Source organism: Gymnoscopelus braueri, assembly GCF_963280865.1.
Source record: "Gymnoscopelus braueri genome assembly, chromosome: 8".
Lineage (NCBI taxonomy): Eukaryota > Metazoa > Chordata > Actinopteri > Myctophiformes > Myctophidae > Gymnoscopelus > Gymnoscopelus braueri.
The window spans coordinates 16,031,337-16,053,107 of record NC_137609.1 but is presented as its reverse complement, the minus strand read 5'-3'; the positions used below and the strand labels follow the sequence as shown (position 1 = coordinate 16,053,107).

At 39.5% G+C, this 21,771-nt stretch overlaps 1 protein-coding gene across 1 annotated transcript in view; it reads left to right on the top strand.

The window, feature by feature from the left end:
* The window catches only part of doc2b (double C2-like domains, beta), a gene marked incomplete at both ends in the record, with an annotated part of 149,923 nt that overhangs the window by 69,072 nt on the left and 59,080 nt on the right, over positions 1–21,771 (top strand). Inside the window, 2 exons of the mRNA XM_080436351.1 lie at positions 6,962–7,041; positions 20,769–20,792. Of these exons, the coding sequence (XP_080292477.1) occupies positions 6,962–7,041; positions 20,769–20,792 (104 nt within the window). The remainder of the gene's footprint in view (positions 1–6,961; positions 7,042–20,768; positions 20,793–21,771) is intronic.

The following is a 21,771-nucleotide window of genomic DNA, read 5'->3' as shown; positions in this document are numbered from 1 at the left end:
TGAAGCTTGAGTGTTTTAGTTTGTTATTCGTTTGTTCATTGTTTGTGAATTACTATGTCGGTTCATTGTCATTGTTTATGTCAAAGGAAATGCAAAAGTGTCCTGTAAGTCCATATGGGCTGGGCTTCCTTGGAAGCATGACGCTTAAATAAAGAAAAATCTATCAATCATTCTCACTCCCAACTCAATATAGACAACATATGTCGATGCCTTCATAAACAATTCACAATCTGCATAAAACTCGGACGGTGCTGAGTAAGCACTCCCTGCTTTATTTTCAGTGTTTTTACCTATGGTTGTCTATGTTTTAAATGGCAACATTGCTTTGCCTTTGCTTTTAAACAGGTCTGCAGCATTTCCGTCGTTGTGGGAGGCACATGCCTCATGCCTCCCACAATGTCTACACTGCACTGCACAATAAAAAGAATCATCCAGTGCGTTTAAATGTGATGTCAAGGGGTCCTAAGTGTCCATACTGTGTGTGACGCATTGAGAGGGAGAATGTGCTGCTTTCACAGTGCTCTCATGTGGTTAGCCAGATGGCTGATCCATACACAGTGCAAAAAAATCTAAGCTGTCAATACAATTGCAGACTGTTTTGCACTATACAGTTATGACCTCAAACACTTTCAGAAATGCTACAATTAACTTTTTATTCTTTGACAAAAAAAAGGGGGGGGGGGATTGGCAAGGAAACAAATGTAACTCTACTGGTTGACACATTTTTACCAGTGTCAATAAAACGTATTATTGTACATAAACTTTTGATAAAGAGGCCATTTTCCAAGAGAAGCTATATTTATGAAGATTGTGGATAAAACAGTCATGGAAAAGCACAGCAACACTCAGTGAAGAGCTGATCACATGGGAACATGAGTGGAATTAATAACAAGTTTCAACAAGATCTCTTGAAAAAATTAACCTACAGTTGAAATGGAATGGTTGTATAATATTTACAACAGAGTATTCCAAGGGTTCAGAACATAGAGGTATTAACAAAATATGGGCATATTCTGTACTTGAATCTGATTGTCAACTCAATGGTGCATTCAAAGAACATGGTATAATATTGTCTCTGTCGGGTGTAAACCTCATACTGTGTCCGAAACTGTTCCTTTTCAGGATTGAAATTAAAAAGTATCAAAAATAGCATACCGACAAGCTGAAAGTGCATCGCTTCGCGCCGCGTTTCAAGCTTGTAGATCTGCTACTTTTGATACTTTAGCGTGACGCTGCAGTATGATCACGTAGGGCATTCATTTCCGAAAAAACACAAAAGGTTAGAATATGGAGATAAGAGGTTTCTGCCCGACAGCAACGATATATTGTACTGTAAGGGGGCGCGTCTTCAGCGAGCATTTTTTCTCGAGTGACGTAGTGCTTTGAATATAATTTCCGGAGCGCTAATACGTCTCGCACTGAGCGAGAGACGCCTCTGCTCAAGGATTGTGGAAATGTCTCCCCAACCCTCTGGATAGGAAAGTTGATGAGCGGTGCTCCTCTCCCCTCTTGAGGAGCCGAAAGAGCGCTCACACACCAAAAAAAATGCTGAACGCCGAGAGCGCAGAAACGAGATGCTTGGCGCTAGGAAAATGAGTGCTCTTAACCCATTCAATCTGGGAACGCATACCGTGTCATTTTAGATTTTTTTTTGCTATAACCATATACCATTTATACTTTGGGCTATTCAAAAATAGCAGATATACAAGCTCTATGAGCTTGTAGATCTGCTGTTTTTGAAAAATCTTGAACATTTTGTGCAAATATTTGAATATATTTATTTTTTAAAGCGAACATTTGTAACTCAAATCTTTGCTTCTCGGTCCCTGGAACAAAATATTTTACAAATGATCGCTTTGAAAAATATATATTAAAAGATTTGCACATAGTTTCACGATTTTTCAAAAATAGCAGATCTACAAGCTCATAGCGCGGCACTCGGTGCCGCGCTATGAGCTTGTAGATCTGCTATTTTTGAACAGCCAAAGAAATCTTAAAAATGACACAGATGCGTTCCCGGATTGAATGGTTTAATAGTGCGTCTTTATAGAGGATGCATGGCAGAAAAGCGCTGGCAGCTAAAAAACAAAACGGTTTCTGTGGACCTTAGGCAGAAACATCAGAGACCATCTGGTAAACTCATATTTACATTTACACACTCCTCAATCAGTACCGACCCAAGCTACTTTTATCATCTATCCCCTGAGGACATACATACGGCTGCCGCGGTTGTAGTATAGTCAGCATACTGTACAGCATGTACGTCCTGCTGTAAGATACCGTTTTAACCATCCTAACATAAAGCTTTTTTTTATAGAGATCCCTTATACTGTGTAGATCACTTTTATAGATCACTATAAAAGGAGGTATTTCGTGTGTCACGCTAAATCGGTCATGTGTCTTATAGGGCGTGTATCTTAGTGGAGCGCAGGCAACTCGTATCACTGAACATACAGTATAAAGGACTATTAGATGTAAAAAACATGAATTATCCCCTAGCAGCACACTGTGTTGAATCAGCACATCCTATTTCCTCTCTAATAGATATACTGGTATTGAGAAGGTGTCATTCCCCCCCCCCCCCCCCCCGAGAGGAAGGTGTAACTTGGATGTTTTGCTCTCCAGGAGGGAACAGTATCGTCTGGGAACACTGTCATAACACCGTCATCTCATGGTTTGCGTCAATAAGGACTTGAGATGTTTCTCTAAACAGAAAAAACCTTCTTGGATCAGTATTATGTTAATCCATTTAAGACCAGGGATGCATCTCTGTCATTTTAGATGTCTTTTAGATTTTAGATGTCTATTCGAAAATAGTAGATATATGAGCTTGTAGATCTGTATTTTTTTTTAATTGTGAAAATGTGTGCAAATCTTTTTTTGCACACATTTAAGCGAAAATTTGTAAAATATTTAGTTCCAAGGACCCCCAGAAGCAAAGATTTGAGTTACAAATGTTCGCTTAAAAAAATACATTTACAAAGATTTGCGCACATTTTCACGATTATTCAAATAATACAAGCTGATAGCGCGGCACTCGCGCGACACCTTAAGGTCATTATAAGAACTTAAAAGAATTCTATTGGAAATAATGTGTTTTTACCAGTGCCTGTGTCCTACCATCATTGTTGATCTCGAAGCGTGCCAAAAAGAAATGCGTATGGAGCCTAGACACATTTTTCAGACAGAATTAGCCATCTTGCATGCAAAATATGGAACACATTGTGCATAAAAGCGTAAATACGGACAGACGTGTTTCTGATTATCCATCTGAGAGACCATATTTTATCACTACAATATATTATCAGCAGCCTCAGCATCATCCAGCAACAGCTGCATCAGCATTTCAGGAACACGCTGAAAATTCCAGGACAGTTTATGGTGGTTTTCTATCAGAAAGGAAGCAGGTCTCTTTGTTTGGTCAGCTTAAAACTTTGCAGAATAACTTCAATTACATAGCTGAGCAAGCCTCCGTTTTTTGTATTTCTCCCAGGGGTAGGAGACAATAGTACATATCTGCACCCTATCTATTCAAATGTCTGGACACCCAAACCGTTGCTTCATTGGCCACAGTGTCTGAGAACCGCTAATCTATGCCACCATTTGGCTTTTTTTTTTTTTCAAAGGTCAAGTGATAAATGAAGTAGGAAATGCAATAGCCAGGCTCTGTGGAAAACAGGTCATTATAAGATACAATTGTCTACAGTCAGTCTAAGAGGAGATAGTCAGGGCTGTCACGACTACGAATTTAAAGTTGTACAATGCAGAATCACAAATAACGATTTTTAGCAACCTCTGCTGGTCACTACCGTCACTGCATACAATTTCCCTAGTCCTCGATTACCCAGAATTCCATTCGTTTTCACCGGAAGCCGGAAGCGTTTCAAAAAGCGATATTTTAATTGTTTTATACTATCTAAGGATCGTTTCTCTTAGCCAGTGGAGCATTAGTTACCATGAGCTGTGCTTTCTTTTTCTGTTCTTTTTCGATCTTCCAATCCTACATTATCTTAAAATCAGCGTGAGGTTCCTTTTTGTTAATAGCGCGGTAGTTCCTGGCCAAACAGGAAACCGTTGCGGTAGTTCCTGAGGACGTCGGCCACGACGTCATGACGTTGGCCAGGAACGTCATTTTCCCGGGAAAGTCCCCCCCGTACACGTTCAATAGAAAATATATAAATAAAAGGCTTCCGGGGGTGAAATTCATGGAGTGGGTGTTGTGAAACTTTTGCCACTCGCAAAAGATATACAATTTAACTTTAGTTTTGTTGAAAACGTTACCTAGTATTACTTTAAGTTGACGGTTAATTCTCACAAAAATAATTAACGATTTCATTGTGTGATTTGGCATTGATACAACTTTACATTTTTGTTTGGTTTTTAGGCTTCATAATCACAAATTGCACAGGGCAGATATGACAAATAACTTAAATTATTTATTATTTATACAAAGAAATGACTGACACATTTAATTATATACTTTATATAATTATATACTTTCAAGAAAATGTAGCAGAAATAGTTGATCTACAAGCTTACAGATCTTGTAAGCTTACATATCTTGTCTAAGGTTGTAGATCTGCTATTTCTGCTAAATGTATGAACATTTTTCAACATTATGATGATTATGCAAAATGATTGCGATTATCTCAAATAATAGTAGTCAAAATTAGGCAATTATGTAAAGATTGTGAGGCCTAGAGACAGTGGTTAATTGAAGCCTACTGTGTTGCCGTCTTTAGTCAGTTTACTCTCAGATGCCTACAATTTAGCCTGGACACGTACTGTATCATAGTTTATAGAGAACCGACGACCATCCAAAAGTATTACAAGCGCGCTGAAAGACATCAATATGAAATGCATTATTTATTACTGTGAAATCCAACATTTTCACAGGAGCTTTGCCGTTGAACAAAGTGTATTTCAAACAATACTAGACTTTCGACTGCATAGTCCCGAGGCGAGTATGGGCGAGTTCCTTTCCACAGCGCTGTGCTTCTCAGACACCAAACAATACATACATACAGACAGACAGCAGCACACGCTGTTCAGAGTTTGCCTGTTGTTTGTCATGTATCAGGCTTTTCCCAAAGCGAGCCCTTTCACCTCAGTGTTCTGTACAGCACACCCCCGGAGCGGGGAATAGTCTCTATGCACAGGCAGCCTTACTGGAAATAAATAGGGCCTCTTCCTTACTTCCTTCATAGGTGTTACCCATACTAATGAAGGCTCTGTTCCATTCTGGTCAAACAGAGTAAAGGTGCTGATATTGTGAATTTTGGCTCACTCTCCAAATGGCCCCTTATGGGTGTGTAACTCTGAGAGTGTACAAATGGAACCAAATGGACCCGTAATTAGTACCATTGGTAACACCTGTGGAGTAAGTAAGGAAGGGGCCCAACGTTTTTCCAATATGGCAGCTGTGCATAGAGCCTATTCTGATAAAGTGGTGATGATCATTGGTGGAGGAAGTATTCAAGAGTAAAAGTCCTGTATTCAAAATCTTACTTGAGTTAAAGTACAAAAGTAATATATATACATACCTGTATATTGTATATACTTACAATATATACCTACAGTACCAAAGTAAATGAAATATTGAAAACCTTTTCAAAAACAGCCAATCTACAAGCTCACAACACATTGCGCTGCGACACGTTGTCAGCTTGTAGATCGGGCTATTTTCAAATAGCTGAAGTATAAAATAGGACTTCATTTGTTAATGCATGTTTTGCAATCACAATCTCAATCTGCACCCAATCCTGTCAAATAATTGTAGCGGAGTAAAAAGTACAATATTTATCTCCGATATGAAGTGGAGTAGAAGTATAAAGTATTGAAAAACAGTACAGTACTTGAGTAAATGTACTTTAAATTCCACCACTGCTGTTCAGCGTTGCCAGTTGGTTAAGGCTAAAACCCAAGGTGAGCCCCTTTGCACGGTTGCACCTCAGTGTTGTGTACCAGAGCCCAGAGCAGGGCATTGGAGTAAGGGGGTGATTGAGTGGGTGTGTGATGTTCTGTGCCATCGAGATGGCCTTGTTGTTTAGTTCTGTGAGGCTGGGTAAAAAAAGCAGATTGGAACAGTGCAGTGCAACTGCATTCAGGTGATTGTTTCTTTCATTTACTGGTAGCTCTGACGCTGCTTTTTCGTGCGAGTAAAGAACAACATTTTTGAATAGAAGACCGTATATTGTCTATTTGCGGGGAGTCATATAAAAGTATTGCAATTGAATTAATGTTAGACATTAAGTCTGTCGGGTGGAAAGTAACCTTGTATGTAATCTTTATGTTTTAATTTTTTTTGGTGAAAATAGCTGATCTACAAGCTTCATCTGCTATTTTCACTACTTTTGTGCAACGGTCTATGATGAAGTAGGGCATTCATTTACGAAGAAACAAGTTGAAATGTGGAGATGTGCGGTTTCTGCCCGACAGCGGCGAAATCTATAAATTCCAGGAATCCAGGAAAGTCTGCTTATCTGTCTGTCCGTCCTTCGCCCTACCTGGAGAACCGTTCAGCCGATTAGACTTCACACACTGTTCTCAGAACAGTGTTGTTGAGCGTGAAGTCGATCGGCCATCGGGTGGATGAGAGGTTTTCAAGAACGCTGCAAGCAGCACATCCCCGCCGGGGCCAAAGCAACTGTACCGCTCGAATGGACACACTCGCTCCCAAGGGCCACGCCACTGCACTAGTAACACACACATTATTATTACTAACATGGAACACGGATTTGATTTTACAACAGAAAACAAAAAAAGACACTTTATGAGCATGTAGAACAAAAAAAAATACATTAAATTGTTTTGCCTATAATGACATGCCCAAATTAGGTTAATGTGGTTAGAAGACGTTGCAGGCTTCTTCAGGTTCTGCTGTTGATGGTGTAAGACCGTTAGTGGAGCATTTTAATTACCGTTCTAATTGCTCTCTCTCTCTCTCTCCGTCTTTGTGAAGCTACCCTGGGGACCCTGGACTTCAGCCTGCTGTACGACCAGGAGAACAACGCACTGCACTGTACCATCAACAAAGCCAAGGTGAGAACCACTGATAAGGATGATACTGACCATGGTTCCTTATGAGAAAGACCTTGGGAGAGGCTTTTCATTACCTTTGTGTGGGGGGAGAAAAAATGAATAAAAACAAACTACTTTTGTTTAGTGACTGAATCAATATTTCAGTCACAGCCTGTGTATTGACTAGTGTGTGCGACACGGTTGAATAACAAGTGTGCATGTGCACGTGCGTGCTGAGACGTGTGTGTGTGTGTGTGTGTGTGTGTGTGTGTGTGTGTGTGTGTGTGTGTGTGTGTGTGTGTGTGTGTGTGTGTGTGTGTGTGTTCATGCGTGTCCATTCAGCTGTAGTATGATCAAGTAAGGCGATAATCTACAAAAGAACACAGAAAGTTAAAATATGAAGATGAGAGGTTTCTGCACCGACAGCACGGACACCCTTTCTTCTAAGGATGTGTGTGTGTCGTTTGTACAAAACACGATTCTGCAGTCTCAATTAAATCCTGTTTTGATTAACAGACGGCGGCGTGTTAAATCACCACAGAGTGCATAGAGCATTACCCAATGAGGACCATCGACTCAAACGATCGATATACTGAAAGGTTACAACAATGTTGGAACACAAAATGCATTACAACGTGTGTGTGTGTGTGTGTGTGTGTGTGTGTGTGTGTGTGTGTGTGTGTGTGTGTGTGTGTGTGTGTGTGTGTGTGTGTGTGTGTGTGTGTGCACGATGCAGATTGATATCACTCTCATTTCTCTGTAATCCACAAAGTGTGATTGTTAATTCCTTGTGTCAATTATGTTTTTATTATCAGTCAAAGGTTACGACTTTCAATGGAAGTGTCAGCTCTTCATTGCCTATGCTACAATTATTCAGTGTGCGTTCATTCAACTGCTTTTGAGAGAGAGAGAGAGAGAGAGAGAGAGAGAGAGAGAGAGAGAGAGAGAGAGAGAGAGAGAGAGAGAGAGAGAGAGAGAGAGTGTGACAGGCACAAATGCCTGTCACAAACTGATTCATGAAAATGACCACTAATACCATTAAGAACAAATACCAAAATAGCCGTGTCCTACAAATGAACAAGGCATGCCATATTATAAAAGCTAACGACCCAGGCTGTCCTCAGGTGGTGTTCCCCAGTATTTCTTTTTAACAAGGTTTGTCGTGAAACTATTCAAACATGGTGACTCTGACAGGCGCTCTCATAGCGCGGCACTCTGTGCCGCGCTATGAGCTATGAGCTTGTATTTTTTGAAAAATACAATTTGTGCAAATCTTTGAATATATATATATATCTTAAAGTAATACTAGGTAACGTTTTCAACAAAACTAAAGTTAAATTGTATATCTTTTGTCAGTGGCAAAAGTTTCACAACACCCACTCCATGAATTTCACCCCCGGAAGCCTTTTATTTATATATTTTCTATTGAACGGTGAAGGGGGGGACTTTCCCGGGAAAATGACGTTCCTGGCCAACGTCATGACGTCGTGGCCGACGTCCCCAGGAACTACCGCAACGGTTTCCTGTTTGGCCAGGAACTACCGCGGTAATAGCAAAAAGGAACCTCACGCTGATGTTAAGAGAATGTAGGATTGGAAGATCGAAAAAGAACAGAAAAAGAAAGCACAGCTCATGGTAACTAATGCTCCACTGGCTAAGAGAAACGATCCGTAGATAGTATAAAACAATTAAAAGATCGCTTTTTGAAACGCTTCCGGCTTCCGGTGAAAACGAATGGAATTCTGGGTAATCGAGGATTACGGAAATTGTATGCAGTGACGGTAGTGACCAGCAGAGGTTGCTAAAAATCGTTATTTGGGATTCTGCATTGTACAACTTTAAGCGAACATTTTCTAACTCAAATCTTTGCTTCTGGGGGGTCCCTGGAACAAAATATTTTGAGATGGGGGGTCCGGCGACCAAATACATATAATTTTGGGGCGTCCTTGACATGGAAAGTGTGAGAACCCCTGCTATAGAAAAGTTTTTTCAAAGAAACTGTCAGGATTTAGAAGACATTTGTAGGTCTTAATGGATTAACTGGTATCCGAGTTACTTCGTAGCACTTAAGCCATTAAGACCGGGAAAGCATCTCTGTCATTTTAGATTTCTTTAGCAATTCAAAATATACAGATATACAAGCTCATAGTGCGGCACCGAGTGCCACGCTATGAGCTTGTAGATCTGCTATCTGCTAAAAATCTTGAACATTTGTGCAAATCTTTGAATATAAATATTCTTAAAGCGAACATTTGTCACTCAAATCCTTGTTTCTGGGGGTCCCTGGAACAACATATTTTACTTATGTCAAAAATATATATTTTAAGATTTTTCAAAAATAATTGCAGATCTACAAGTTCATAGATCTGGTATTTTTGAATAGCCAAAGAAATCTAAAATGACAGAGATATGCGTTCCCGGATTGAATAGGCTAATTGCTTTCTTTGCACTGTGTTGACCTGAAGCATTTACCCTGATCGTGTGTTGACTGAGGCTCATGCCATTTACTCCAATCTCGCAATTTGCAAGTTGCTCTGCATAAGAGCATCCGCTGAATGCATAACATGTACATCAGTGGTTCTCAACCTTTTCTACATCAGGGCCCACTTGAGAAAACCTCCAAAGCGGTCGCGTGTTATAAGTGGTCAGGTGGGTGGGCCGTGTGCAAAGATTTTTTTTTTTTTTTTTTTTGTCGCATTCCTGAGCCAATAATTTGATGACCGGCAGTCTCTCCGGTAGTAGAGTCAAAGAGTCTCCTTTGAGTCTCCTACCGGAGACATTAGCATCTTTCCGCCGGTTATCTTATTATGGCTAAAGGTCCTTACACACCGGGGCGAATTCTTCATGCGAATAAATACGTTTTTTTTTAAACCTTATAAAGTCAATGCAAGCGTCCACATCAGTTTCGCGAAGCGAAAAAGCGTCTTTTAATTATTCGGAACGAGTCCGAATTTTGCGTATATTCGCATATTCGCCGGTGTGTAAGGACCTTTAGGAATGCGACAAAAACTAAATAATCTCCATGAATTCGATGCTTCATGGGTTGTGTAAGTCAGGGGTTCCCAAAGTTGGGGTCGCGACCCCACTTGGGGTCGCGGGAGACTGACGGTGGGGTCGCGAATTTATTTTGGGTCATAATTTTTTTATTCAACAGAATGGATTAAATACAATCTAAAAATGATTACAAATAGTAAATGTAGCCATTTTAATACATTACAAATGCGCACCGAACATGCAAGTTTATGTGCATAAATGACCTCCAGGTTTAGGTGGGTTCGCGAGTCAATTTCCGCATTATTTTGGGGTCGCGGGCTGAAAAGTTTGGGAACCCATGGTGTAAGTGATAGAAAACAAGTATTTTTTTTGCGGTGAACTACTCCTTTAACAATATATCTATTGGTATTTTTTCATTTATATAAAACATGACAATAGTATGACTATTGTGTTCCAGTGGAACTGACGTAGTATACTTTCAAGTTCTTATATATTGGCATTACTTTTTAATATTAATGTCATGTTATCGTTGAAAATCTTGCCAATTATTCGGGGGACCACTTGCAGCACCCTCGCAGGTTGAGAATGGCTGTTGTAAAATGGTATTGTGTGGTATTTCTCTGTATCTTACAATACCTTATTCCCATTCTAGGCAAGGACAGAGAGGCAGCCGAGTATAGTACGTCGAACACGCCAGTGGTGGAAAACGTACTCTCATTTTTTACTTTAAGTAAAAGTATCAATACTGCAATGTAGAAATACTCTGTTACAAGTAAAAGTAAGGAATTCAAAATGTACTTGAGTAAAAGTACAAAAGTATTGGTATCAAAATGTACTTAAAGTACCAAAAGTGGAAAGTACTCATGATGCAGAATGTCCCATTTCACAAGTTTTCAAATGTATAACAATCTTTTGAAAATAGCAGATCTACAAGCTCACGATGCGACGCATTGTGAGCTTGTAGATCGGCTATTTTCAAATGGCCGAAATGTATACAGGGCTGAAGTGGTTAATGTATGTTTTGTAATAATAATCTAAAGTAAATCTACAAAGTAACTAAAGTTTTCAAATAACTCGGCTATTTTCAAATGGCCGAAATGTATACAGGGCTGAAGTGGTTAATGTATGTTTTGTAATAATAATCTAAAGTAAATCTACAAAGTAACTAAAGTTTTCAAATAACTGTAGTGGAGTAAAAGCACAATATTTGCCTCTGAGGTGTAGTGGAGTAAAAGTAAAAGTACAGAAAATTGGAAATACTCCGGTAAAGTAAAAGTACCTCAAAATTGTACTTAAGGACAGCACTTGAGTAAATGTACTTAGTTACTTTACACCACTGGGAACACGCTAATAGCTTGACATAGTGGCCCTGCATCTGAAATAAGCAGGCTGTTAATTAAAACCCATAGATTGGGACTCCGGCTCCATGTCATTTCCTGGAAGAAGAAGCGGTTTGCTCCGAGAGCAGCGGAAACACCGCTTTGTGCTCTAATGAAATCTGGGGATTGTTATCGATCCATTGGTGAGTAGGAAACCTTAATGGGTTAAGGAGTGCGCCTTGTGTGTGTGTGTGTGTGTGTGTGTGTGTGTGTGTGTGTGTGTGTGTGTGTGTGTGTGTGTGTGCACGCGCAAGCGCGCAGTGGTGGAAAAAGTACTCAAATGTTTTACCTACATGTAAGTAAAAGTATCAATACTGCAATATAGAAATATTGTAGATCGGCTATTTTCAAATGGCCGAAACGTATGTAGGGCTGAAGTGGTTAATGTATGTTTTGTAATAATAAACAAAATATACAAAGTAACTAGTAACTAAAGTTTTCAAATAGATGTAGTGGAGTAAAAGCACAATATTTGGATCTGAGATGTAGTGGAGTAGAAGTAAAAGTATTGGAAATTGGAAGTACTCAAGTAAAGTACAAATACCTCAAAATTGTACTTAAGTAGAGTACTTAAGTAAATGTACTTAGTTACTTTCCACCACTGCGTGCGTGCTCTGCTGTAGAGGCAATCACAGCATTTATGGGTATTTATTTAAGGTGGAGCTCAAAACAAAACAAATGTCCGGGCGACAAAATGTTGCAAAAGAGGTTAAGACCCGGTCCACAACAGATAAAGGTGAATTATGCTGTTCATGTACATAATGTGAGGAACTGGTATAATGTTATTATTTTGAGCATAATATTGTCACAGTTGCTTGGAAACCTTGTATGTCCAAAAACAATACTGTTCAGGAGATGGGAAAAAATAACCTCTGTTCCAATGTAGTTACGTATCATTTATTCACAAGCTCTTGTTAAATACTTTTCATTGGTTCAATATTTACAAAACCCACAGACAGACTTATAGCAGATCTCTACAGCAGTGGTTCTCAAACATTTCCTGTCAAGGACCCCCAAAATGATATGTGTTTGTTTGGCCGCGGACCCCCACCTCAAATATTTTGTTCCAGGGACCCCCCCAGAAGCAAAGATTTGAGTTACAAATGTTCGCTTGAAAAAATATGTATTCAAAGGTTTGCACAAATGTTCACGTTAAAAAGAAAATAGCAGATCTACAAGCTCATATAGTGCGGCACTCGGTGCCGCACAATATGAGCTTGTATATGAGCTTCTATATGAGCTTGTATATCTGCTATATTTGAATAGCCAAAGTATAAAAGGTTGAAATTATTGTGATGCTATATTAACACATTTTGCATGCAAAAACATAAAAGTTGAAATATGGAGATACAAGGTTTCTGCACGATATTCTATGGCTGGTATAGTGGCGTAAAGCTGACACTGTGGCTGATTTATCCCATTCAGCGAAATTACACTGGCTGTGGATTTGAGTTCTCTCTGTTCTCTGGGGGTTTGTGTACCCTCCACTATACATCCACCTGCAACCTCTTAGCATTTAATAACATCTCTTACCTTTGAAGTGATGTATTGTACTGATACACTATCTATTTTATATACATATATACTGTATATGTACACACACACACACAGTATTCCTCCACCATTACTGTCTCAAATGTTGTGCAAATAAATCAAATCAAAACGGCCTATTTGTGAGCCATTGACAGCAAAACAGTCACTTTGTCACAAAGTGAGCTTTGTTTCACACGCACGCACGCACACGCACACACACACACACACACACACACACACACACACACACACACACACACACACACACACACACACACACACACACACACACGCACACACACATCAATGCCTCTGAACAAAATCACCACTCGAAGGGGGAAAACGTCACTCAAGCAGAACAAAAGACATGATGGTGGCATCAATTATGAATGAGATGTGTGTTCAAAAGATAAGTACAAGAACGATGATTATCACGCCATCCGTCACTCAAACACAAAGTTATTAGAACGAGCTTTGTGTGATTTCATAATGGTTCGCTGTTTTCAACAATTACTGTAGCTACTGTACATGGCCATTGCTTTACTAGGGAGTATTAAACCCTGCATGGCAAAAATAATAATTAAAAACAGTTTAATATTAATAACCATGTAAAATCGTAGATCATCGATTTTTCCATGTAGATTTGAGCAAACTACAACTTAAAGGGATTCTAGGTAACTTGAAGCCTACATTTTACAAATATTTATATATATATATTTTGCATTTTTCCCCCTCTATCAGCCAATATATAATGATGCTGGGGTGTTTTCCTGCATTGAAACACAGTCCTCTTTCTGATCCGTATTTTCCCAACTATTTATGTTTTGACATCCGGGACTGTCCGGGACGTAAATGAAATGAAGTGCATGTGCGTCCGTGCACGTCCGTGTCCGTGTGAACTGTCCTATCAGCGTCCTCGCTCAATGTTCTGTGATTGACAGCGAAGGTTGGCCAATCAGATGGCGAGTTCAAGTGAAACCGAATAGAACCGAGTGCAGCCGACAAAAATAAAAATTCAGAGAACCGGCAGGGGCGGGCAGTGACACGTATGTATCCGAATAAAGCAACCTATTTTCGGCATAGCCCCTTCAAAAGTCCCCTTGCGTCATATTGGCTGGTGGTGGGGAAAATGAGCTGCTGATTGGCTGAAGGGGAACAAACTGCTGATTGGCTGAAAGGGTTGTCAGTCAACGGTACTAATCCAGCCCAGCTCAACAGTTTGACAACAGTTTTTTTCTTTTTTTGATCTCTGAAGTTGCCTAGAACCCCTTTAAATTAGATCATGATGGCAACATAATGGAGGACTTTACCTTACAGTATCATTAACCATGTGAACAACGCACTGATGCTCTCCTTGCACTAAAGTCATGAACAGTCTCTGTCTCTCTCCATCTCTCCTTCTCTCTCTCTCTCTCTCTCTCTCTCTCTCTCTCTCTCTCTCTCTCTCTCTCCGACATGGTCAAGGCAGATGACCGCCCTCCTAGAGCCTTGGAAGAAACAGGGGTCCAGTTAAGGAGTATTTCCGTTGCGACTGTCACAATAATTGCTTGCTCAGGGTGGGACAATGTCGGGTCTCTGCTCTACATTTAAAGTGTCTTGAGACAATTGTTGTTATTTGACACTTTAATCAAATTGAATTTAACAGTATATACCAGCTGCTATGCTCACACACCTTAATTCTAAACCTCATGTACATAATGTTTGGATGAATATGCTGTCTGTTAATATGTAGATACCGATTGTCTCTTTTTTGAGACACCGCCCCCTACCCCCGCTGTGCCTTCTTTCTTTTCTTTCTCTTTCTGGAAACAATCAAAAACGATGGAGCTTGCACAAAAAAATTATCACCCACTGTTTTACACCTGTAAACCTGTGATGTGATAATAAAGATGATGTAGTACGTAATTAGGAAGAAGACATTAAACCTGATCATACTTGGAGTTGACATTCAGTTTTGCTCTCTGCTGCAATGTCACTCCATTTAGCTGTGCCATGTTTGCAGACTTGCAGTTCCACTGCTGTTCAAATTAAGCCATAGACAAAAAAAAAAGCTCATCACATGAAAATATCACATGACTGAAATTAGACAATTTGGAGCCTTTTAAGAGTTGTACCGATACCGACACTAGTATGAGCGGATTGTCCCATTTCACAAGTTCAAAATGTATTCAAAATATTTTGAAAATAGACGATCTACACGCTCACAATGTGTCGTATCACGACGCATTGTGAGCTTGTAGATGTAGAAAAATATACATATACAGTAATAGGGCTGAAGTTGGTTAGTTTCTTTTGTGTGAATAATCCAAATCTACAAAGTAACTAATAACTTAAGTTTTCATATAATTGTAGTGGAGTACAAGTACAATATCTTCCTCTGAGATGTAGTGGGGTGAAAATTGTAAATACTGAGGAAAGTAAAGTACTTGAGTACATGTACTTAGTTACTTTACACCACTGGCAATATCTCCAATGGCCAAACGGGGGTACATGTTTGGGCTCTGAAAAAGGTGTCACAAAGTGACGAAAGGCACGCACATCCTGTCCTGCTGGGCTGGGTGCTGGATCAAAAAACTCAACATGAAAAAACTATAAAATCTGCACACCAGAATGCTGCTCCCATATTAAAGGTTATTAAAGAAATAAGCCACAATGGGAGCAGCATTCTGGTGTGTCTTGGTTTCTCACACGGGAGCCCTGAGTTTGAATCCATGTGTAGGACGGTAATAGATTGCAGCTTTAAACTGAAGTGCTTCTATAGAAATGTGTGACCTCCATGATATCTAAAGGATTATTTGATTGTGACTAAATGTTTGCTGGTCCTAAATTACACAAGAACAAAATAAATCATTACACAACACGTTCATTTTATCGTTAAACATTTTCACATTAAGTAAATCAATTAAATTAAATTTCCAAGAGACAAAGGCTACTAGACCAAGTAATTGGCTACGATTTCATGGTCAGCAGCACAGCACTCCTCTCCTATTGGCCAGACCCGCAGGCGGCTAGTCTGTGAGAAATCATGGTCATCATACAGTATATCATTGCAGAAACCTTGTATCTCAATTATTTCAATAAAAAAAAAGAACAATCTTGTAAATTAATACCCTACTTCATTGTACCAGAGTGTCATACAAAAGTACCTAAAATAGCAGATCAACATGTTAACAACGCATCGCAGGCGTTGTGAGGTTGTACAGTAGATCGGCAATTATTTTTTAAGTGCAAGTGAAAGAGGTTAAGTATGTCGGTAAAGTTTATATATATATTGTAGATCGTCTATTTAGCAAATGTTTAGATTTTTTTTCAAGTGCAAATAAAAGTGGACTGTCTGTGGGTTTCATAAATAATAAATATTTAAATCTCTTATTATTCCAATATGTATTCTAATTCCAACTATACGCTATTAGAAGAGATGCTTTTGTGTTGTTAAAGTAATAAATACACTTTTATTTTTTAAGTGCTTGCATAGAAATGATTGAGCTGCCATCTAAAAGGCTATTTAATTACATGAGGATTGAGGATTGCTGCTATATAGACAAGAAAACAAATCAACAAGGACACACAACTAGACCAAGTAATTAGCTACGATTTCATGGTCATAGCAAGAGGTCTTTGATGCCAATGCTACCTGTCTTTATAAACAAAAACTGTCTGAAGACTGGGACATTTCAAAGAAAACTACGGCCGCAAAGGCGGTCTCCATCACAGACTGTTAGAAGTTGAAAGCTGCAAGGGATAGATAGACGTTTATTGATCCCACGTAGGGACATTCAGTCACCATGGTAATACAAGCACAGCGGATAACATGGAATAAAGCCAAGTAAAATCTCATGACTGAAACATTTTGTCAGGGCCCGCAAGTCCTAATCTGTGATTTGTGAAACAGCATGAAAGGAGCCCCCATCCACACTAGTTTCCTAAACAATAAGCACAATACGTAGAATTGTGTTCCTTCTAGTTCCTTCTCAAACTTTAAAATGTCGCGGTCTCCCCTTTAAACGGGAATTTTGGACCACGGTTTTCTTACCGTTTCTATGATGTTATGATATCTTAGGATGAATGGTCCAGTAGAAAAAAATCATAACTCCATCCCGGGGTGCGCCACAGCTTAAAACGTGCACCAATAGGCCTTGCGCTAGATCACATATTTTAATAGTTTTTTTATCTTTTTTTTTTATCTGACATTCATAGTGACAGAACATGCAACCGTCAAAAAAAACGGAAGTCTCGCTAGACGAGATTTCAATCTTGAGATTTCAATCTCGTCTAGCGAGACTTCCGTTTTTTTTTGTTTTAATTCTTTTTTTTGCATAGTGTTCTGTCACTATTTGAATGTAAGATCTCACAAAAATAAAAATAAAAAAAGCTATTAAAAATCTAAATTCCCCTTTAACTCTGACAGTGTACAAATGGAACCAAATGGACCCTAACGGGTCCATTTGGTTCCATTTGTACACTGTCAGAGTTACAGACTTGTAAGCGTCAATTTAGACCCCCCTAAAGGAATCCAGAGTCTCTGAAATTCATTTCAAGAACCACTGTTCTAGACCTATGTTCTTGTCGTTCTACAAACAGCCAACTAGTCGAAGAAATTGCAGGTTGAGAGGCTTTAACCTTTGCTTTTGTGAAATGTCTGAGACCCTTAGGGTTTTATGGAAGATGCATCTGAACATGTATTCTATGGCTACTTTGACCAATTCAAACACTCTTCAAACACTCTTTATTTTATTGCCAGTTTGACCACTTCAAATACTCTTTCATCTTGAAATAACGAATAACAGAAAATAGCCCATCTACAAGCTCAGGACGCGTCGCCTTGTAGATAGGCTTCGCCTTGTAGTCAGGCTATTTTGGGTGCGCAACATGCTTCCATAGAATACATGCTGGCTTCTACGGAATCCAAATGCCTGAAATCAGTCGTTTGCGTCTGAGAACTTTAATCCATGAGATAAGAAAAACTAGCCAAAAGAAAGATAAGGAGATGAAAAGATGAGGGGCAAAAAACTTGTTCTAAAACTTTCACAGGTTGACCTGTGAAAGTTTCCGACACCTGTATTAAAGATCCATTTTGTGTCAGGCCAAGCCTTTTTGGTTGGGGGGGGGGGGGGGGGCTAACCCCCTGCTGTTCAATTTGTTAATATTTTTCAACAGCTTAATTAAATGCATTCACCTAGTGGAACACTGTCATTGATGTATGACCATTATGTGCAATGTGCTATGACCTCATTGCACATTTCATAGAAAAGCATATTTTTATTCATTCATTATATCATACTTAAATATTGTTTTGATGGATTTTAATTAACTGGATTAAAGATAACCCTCCAACTGCTACTCTTTTGGTATAAAGAGATGTTTAATGTTCTCCCTCATGGTGTTCAGTATTAAAGGCAGTGAAAGATCTCTCCTGAAACTTTGGGACCCACTTTTGGCCTATAGCTCCCCTTTGAACTCTTCCTGGCTCCTTCTGAAAGTTCACTGCCCTTTTAGTTGGAAACCTTCCTCTCGACAGACTGACTCGGAACGTCATTGGGGACATGGTTTCTCATTCTTTAGCACATTGGTTTTCAACCAAGCCCCCAGAACCCAGTGGTTTCACTGAAGCCAATTGAACATGCTGGCCATTCATGGTAGTGCAGGCGCGTGCAGGCCTGGGGCTTCAACACATGAACGAGGAAACGGTTTCGACCAATGGGCTCGACTCACGAGCATGCGCACGAGCTTGCGCACGGGGCTGCGCGCTTCTGTGACGCAAAACGCGTCACTGTGACGCAAAACGCGTCACAGAAGTGACGCGTTTGGAGCCCCAAATAGGCCTCGCCCACCAAATTTCCAACCCGGAAGAAGGGTTCAAACAGGCCCATGCGCTGGGTGAGCAACTCAATGCAAGTGGATGGGAGGAGAATTCGGGTGCCCTCTCTATTATTTTTAACTCTATGTTTTCAACCCTTTTCATCTCAAGGTCCATTATTTATGGGGCATTCAGACCCAAAACTTAGAATGCTTTGTTATCCTTGTCCTTGGATAAGATTTTGTTCACAATTCCATGCTGTATTGATGTGGTACCATAGGAGAGATAACAATTCTTTTACATTCTGTAATTGTGGAGACTTCTTGTAAATTAAGTAATGGGTCCGTCCGTATGGGTCCATTTGGTTTCATTTTACACTCTCAAGAGTTAAAGATCTATAATGGTCCATTTGGTTACCAACTCTCCATCATTTAGCTGGGGACCACCTGGAACCCCCTCAAGGACCACTGGTGGTCCCCGGATCCACTGGTTGAGAACCAGTGCTTTAGCATCATTGGAGTCCCCACTATGCCTGGTAAAGATATGCAAGTGCCCTTGTCTGTGGGGGGTTTGTTCCCCTTTGCACGCAATATGCATTTTTGTGGCACTGACGGTGTTGATGGATTGCGGAATGTGAGGTTTATTTATTATAATTCATATTATGTACTTATTCTTCCTTTCATTTCATTTAGTCTCTTGAATTCTTCTCATGTCCCTTTTTATTTCTCCTTATTTCTTTTCTTGTCTGTTATGCCGTTTCAGAAAATCAATGCAATATTATTGAAAGAACATACTTATAAACATAGTTTTGTGTTAATGTTATCATCACTGATTTGCAAACCACGCACCATCTAAAGGAATTAAGATATGAATAAAGCATCTCTGGGGTTATCATGAAAGCACACATTACCATCCACTTTAATGAGTTCAGGACTGTCAGATCTCAGATGTGCTCATTAATGGTGAATTGACAAATAGTGGGGAGAAAGTGCTCCCAAAAAAACACAAGGAAAAAAAAAAAAAAAAAACACAGAATAAATTGAAGGAAGGTGTTGGTTTATTATGGTAGTTGCATTCTGAGCCTTATTATTATCATTTTTTTAATTCTCCCCAATTTTAGTCGTTTCCTCACCACACACATTTCTGTGTTGTTCACTCACCTAATAGGCTACTGCGGAGGTTGAACGTGTCTAACACACGGTGTAAATTGTTTAAGTCACATGGTTTTCATATCATAGATACGAACTTTAGCCAAAATCTTGCGTTGTGATTTCTTGTTATCTGAACAGCGTCTTAGTAGCTTGGCTGCAACAGAAGAAGTATTTCCTCTCAAAACGGCAGATTTCAAAATAAGAGCCTGAAAATACTCACTGAAAATAGTTGACAAAAATGTTTACAAAAACACAGACGAATCAAATAATGTGCGTGGACTGAGGGGGGTCTTCGACTGACCCTTTGAATCGTCAACTTTCAGGCGACAGGCCTTGACTAGTTAGTCTCCACCTCGGTTGTACCTCCAGCCAGCAGAAAAGTATCACCGTACCGCAACAAACAATTCTCACTTTCCTGTTCTAATATAGAATGAATTTGTATCTTCTGTACATTCCTGGATTTGACAATGATGGATTACATCTGTTAGTGAGTCTGTGTAGCGTTGGTGGAGTTACACACAGAACGGTAGATAAGGGCTGGAACGTGGCGGTGCCGAAACAAACAATACATTTGTGATTACATGGCAGCCTGTTGGCATTTACCCAAATGATACACTGTAAGTATCTTCCAGATGTCATGAGTTGTGTGTTTGTCTGTTTGTTTGTTTGTTTGTTTGTTTGTTTGTTTGTTTGTTTACTTTGGAAAGAAACAATGTTATTCCATCCTCTTATGCTTTATGTTTTTTTTCCATTTCATCTTTACTTGCATATCTGTTTACCTTTGACTTTCTTTTCAAATTATGTTTCTTTTTTCTCTTTTTCTTCCTCCACCCTATTTTCTTGCATGCTTTCATCCTGTCTGTGTGCTGCTGCTTTATCTTTATGGGACAACAGCTCCCTATCCCCAGATACAAGAAGGTAAGGCACTTGGATAACCGTTTGGATCCCAGCCAATCCCACCTAATCAACACTTAACTTTAGCAACCCCAACAAATCAACAACCAAGCCCAATATCCTAATGCAAATCTGTCTTCTGTCCTCTTCCATTACCCACAACATAGAAACCCTGAAATGTAGTGTTCCCTATTCAATCACGTTAATCACATTAAGCCTGTGTCCACATTTGGGGCAAATTCTCAAAACAAAATCTCAAATTTCTCAAATAAATGATTAAAAAAATAATTTAAAAAATAGCTCATCTACAAGCTCGCAATGTGTTACGGTGTGAGCTTCAGCTTGTAGATGGACTATTTTAGCAATTGGTCTAAATTTGAAGTACTGTATATAGGGCTTACGTGGTTAACCCTATCCACCCCACTGCCCTTATGTTTGGGAGTCTGCTTAGAATTAGATTGTTTACTAAGCAAACATGAGGGACAGATATGGATGGAGTCACTGAAAACATACATAATTACAGTCATCGTGTCTGGTTATAAATCTAGTGTCCCAGACTCAGAGAAACTGTATTCATTTGAAATATTGTATGACATTACTCCATTTCTCCCTCCAGGTTTTCAATTGAATGCAATTGTATAGAGAGCACGGTTTATTGTGTTCATTTAATTAAAGACCGGGTGCCGTGATTTTCAGTGATTCCCCCCCCCCCCCCCCCCTAAAACATAATCATCAGGTATTATGGTTATACTAGGAGGAAGATTTTTTTTTTTTAAAGTGTACAGAAATAGTTAAAATTATGTTTTTATGTGGACACGCCTCCAGATCATTAGGTATACCTGGTTCTCACCTTAGCACCTCCTCCAACACCTTAGCACCACCCACCTGTCCTAGTCCCTCCTCCTCCTCATGCCCACACCTGTTGTGTTATGATAATGAGGGGGTATATTTTTACTATGTCACTAAAGGGCTGTTTTTCTATTGGCACGTTTGACCCTCAAGG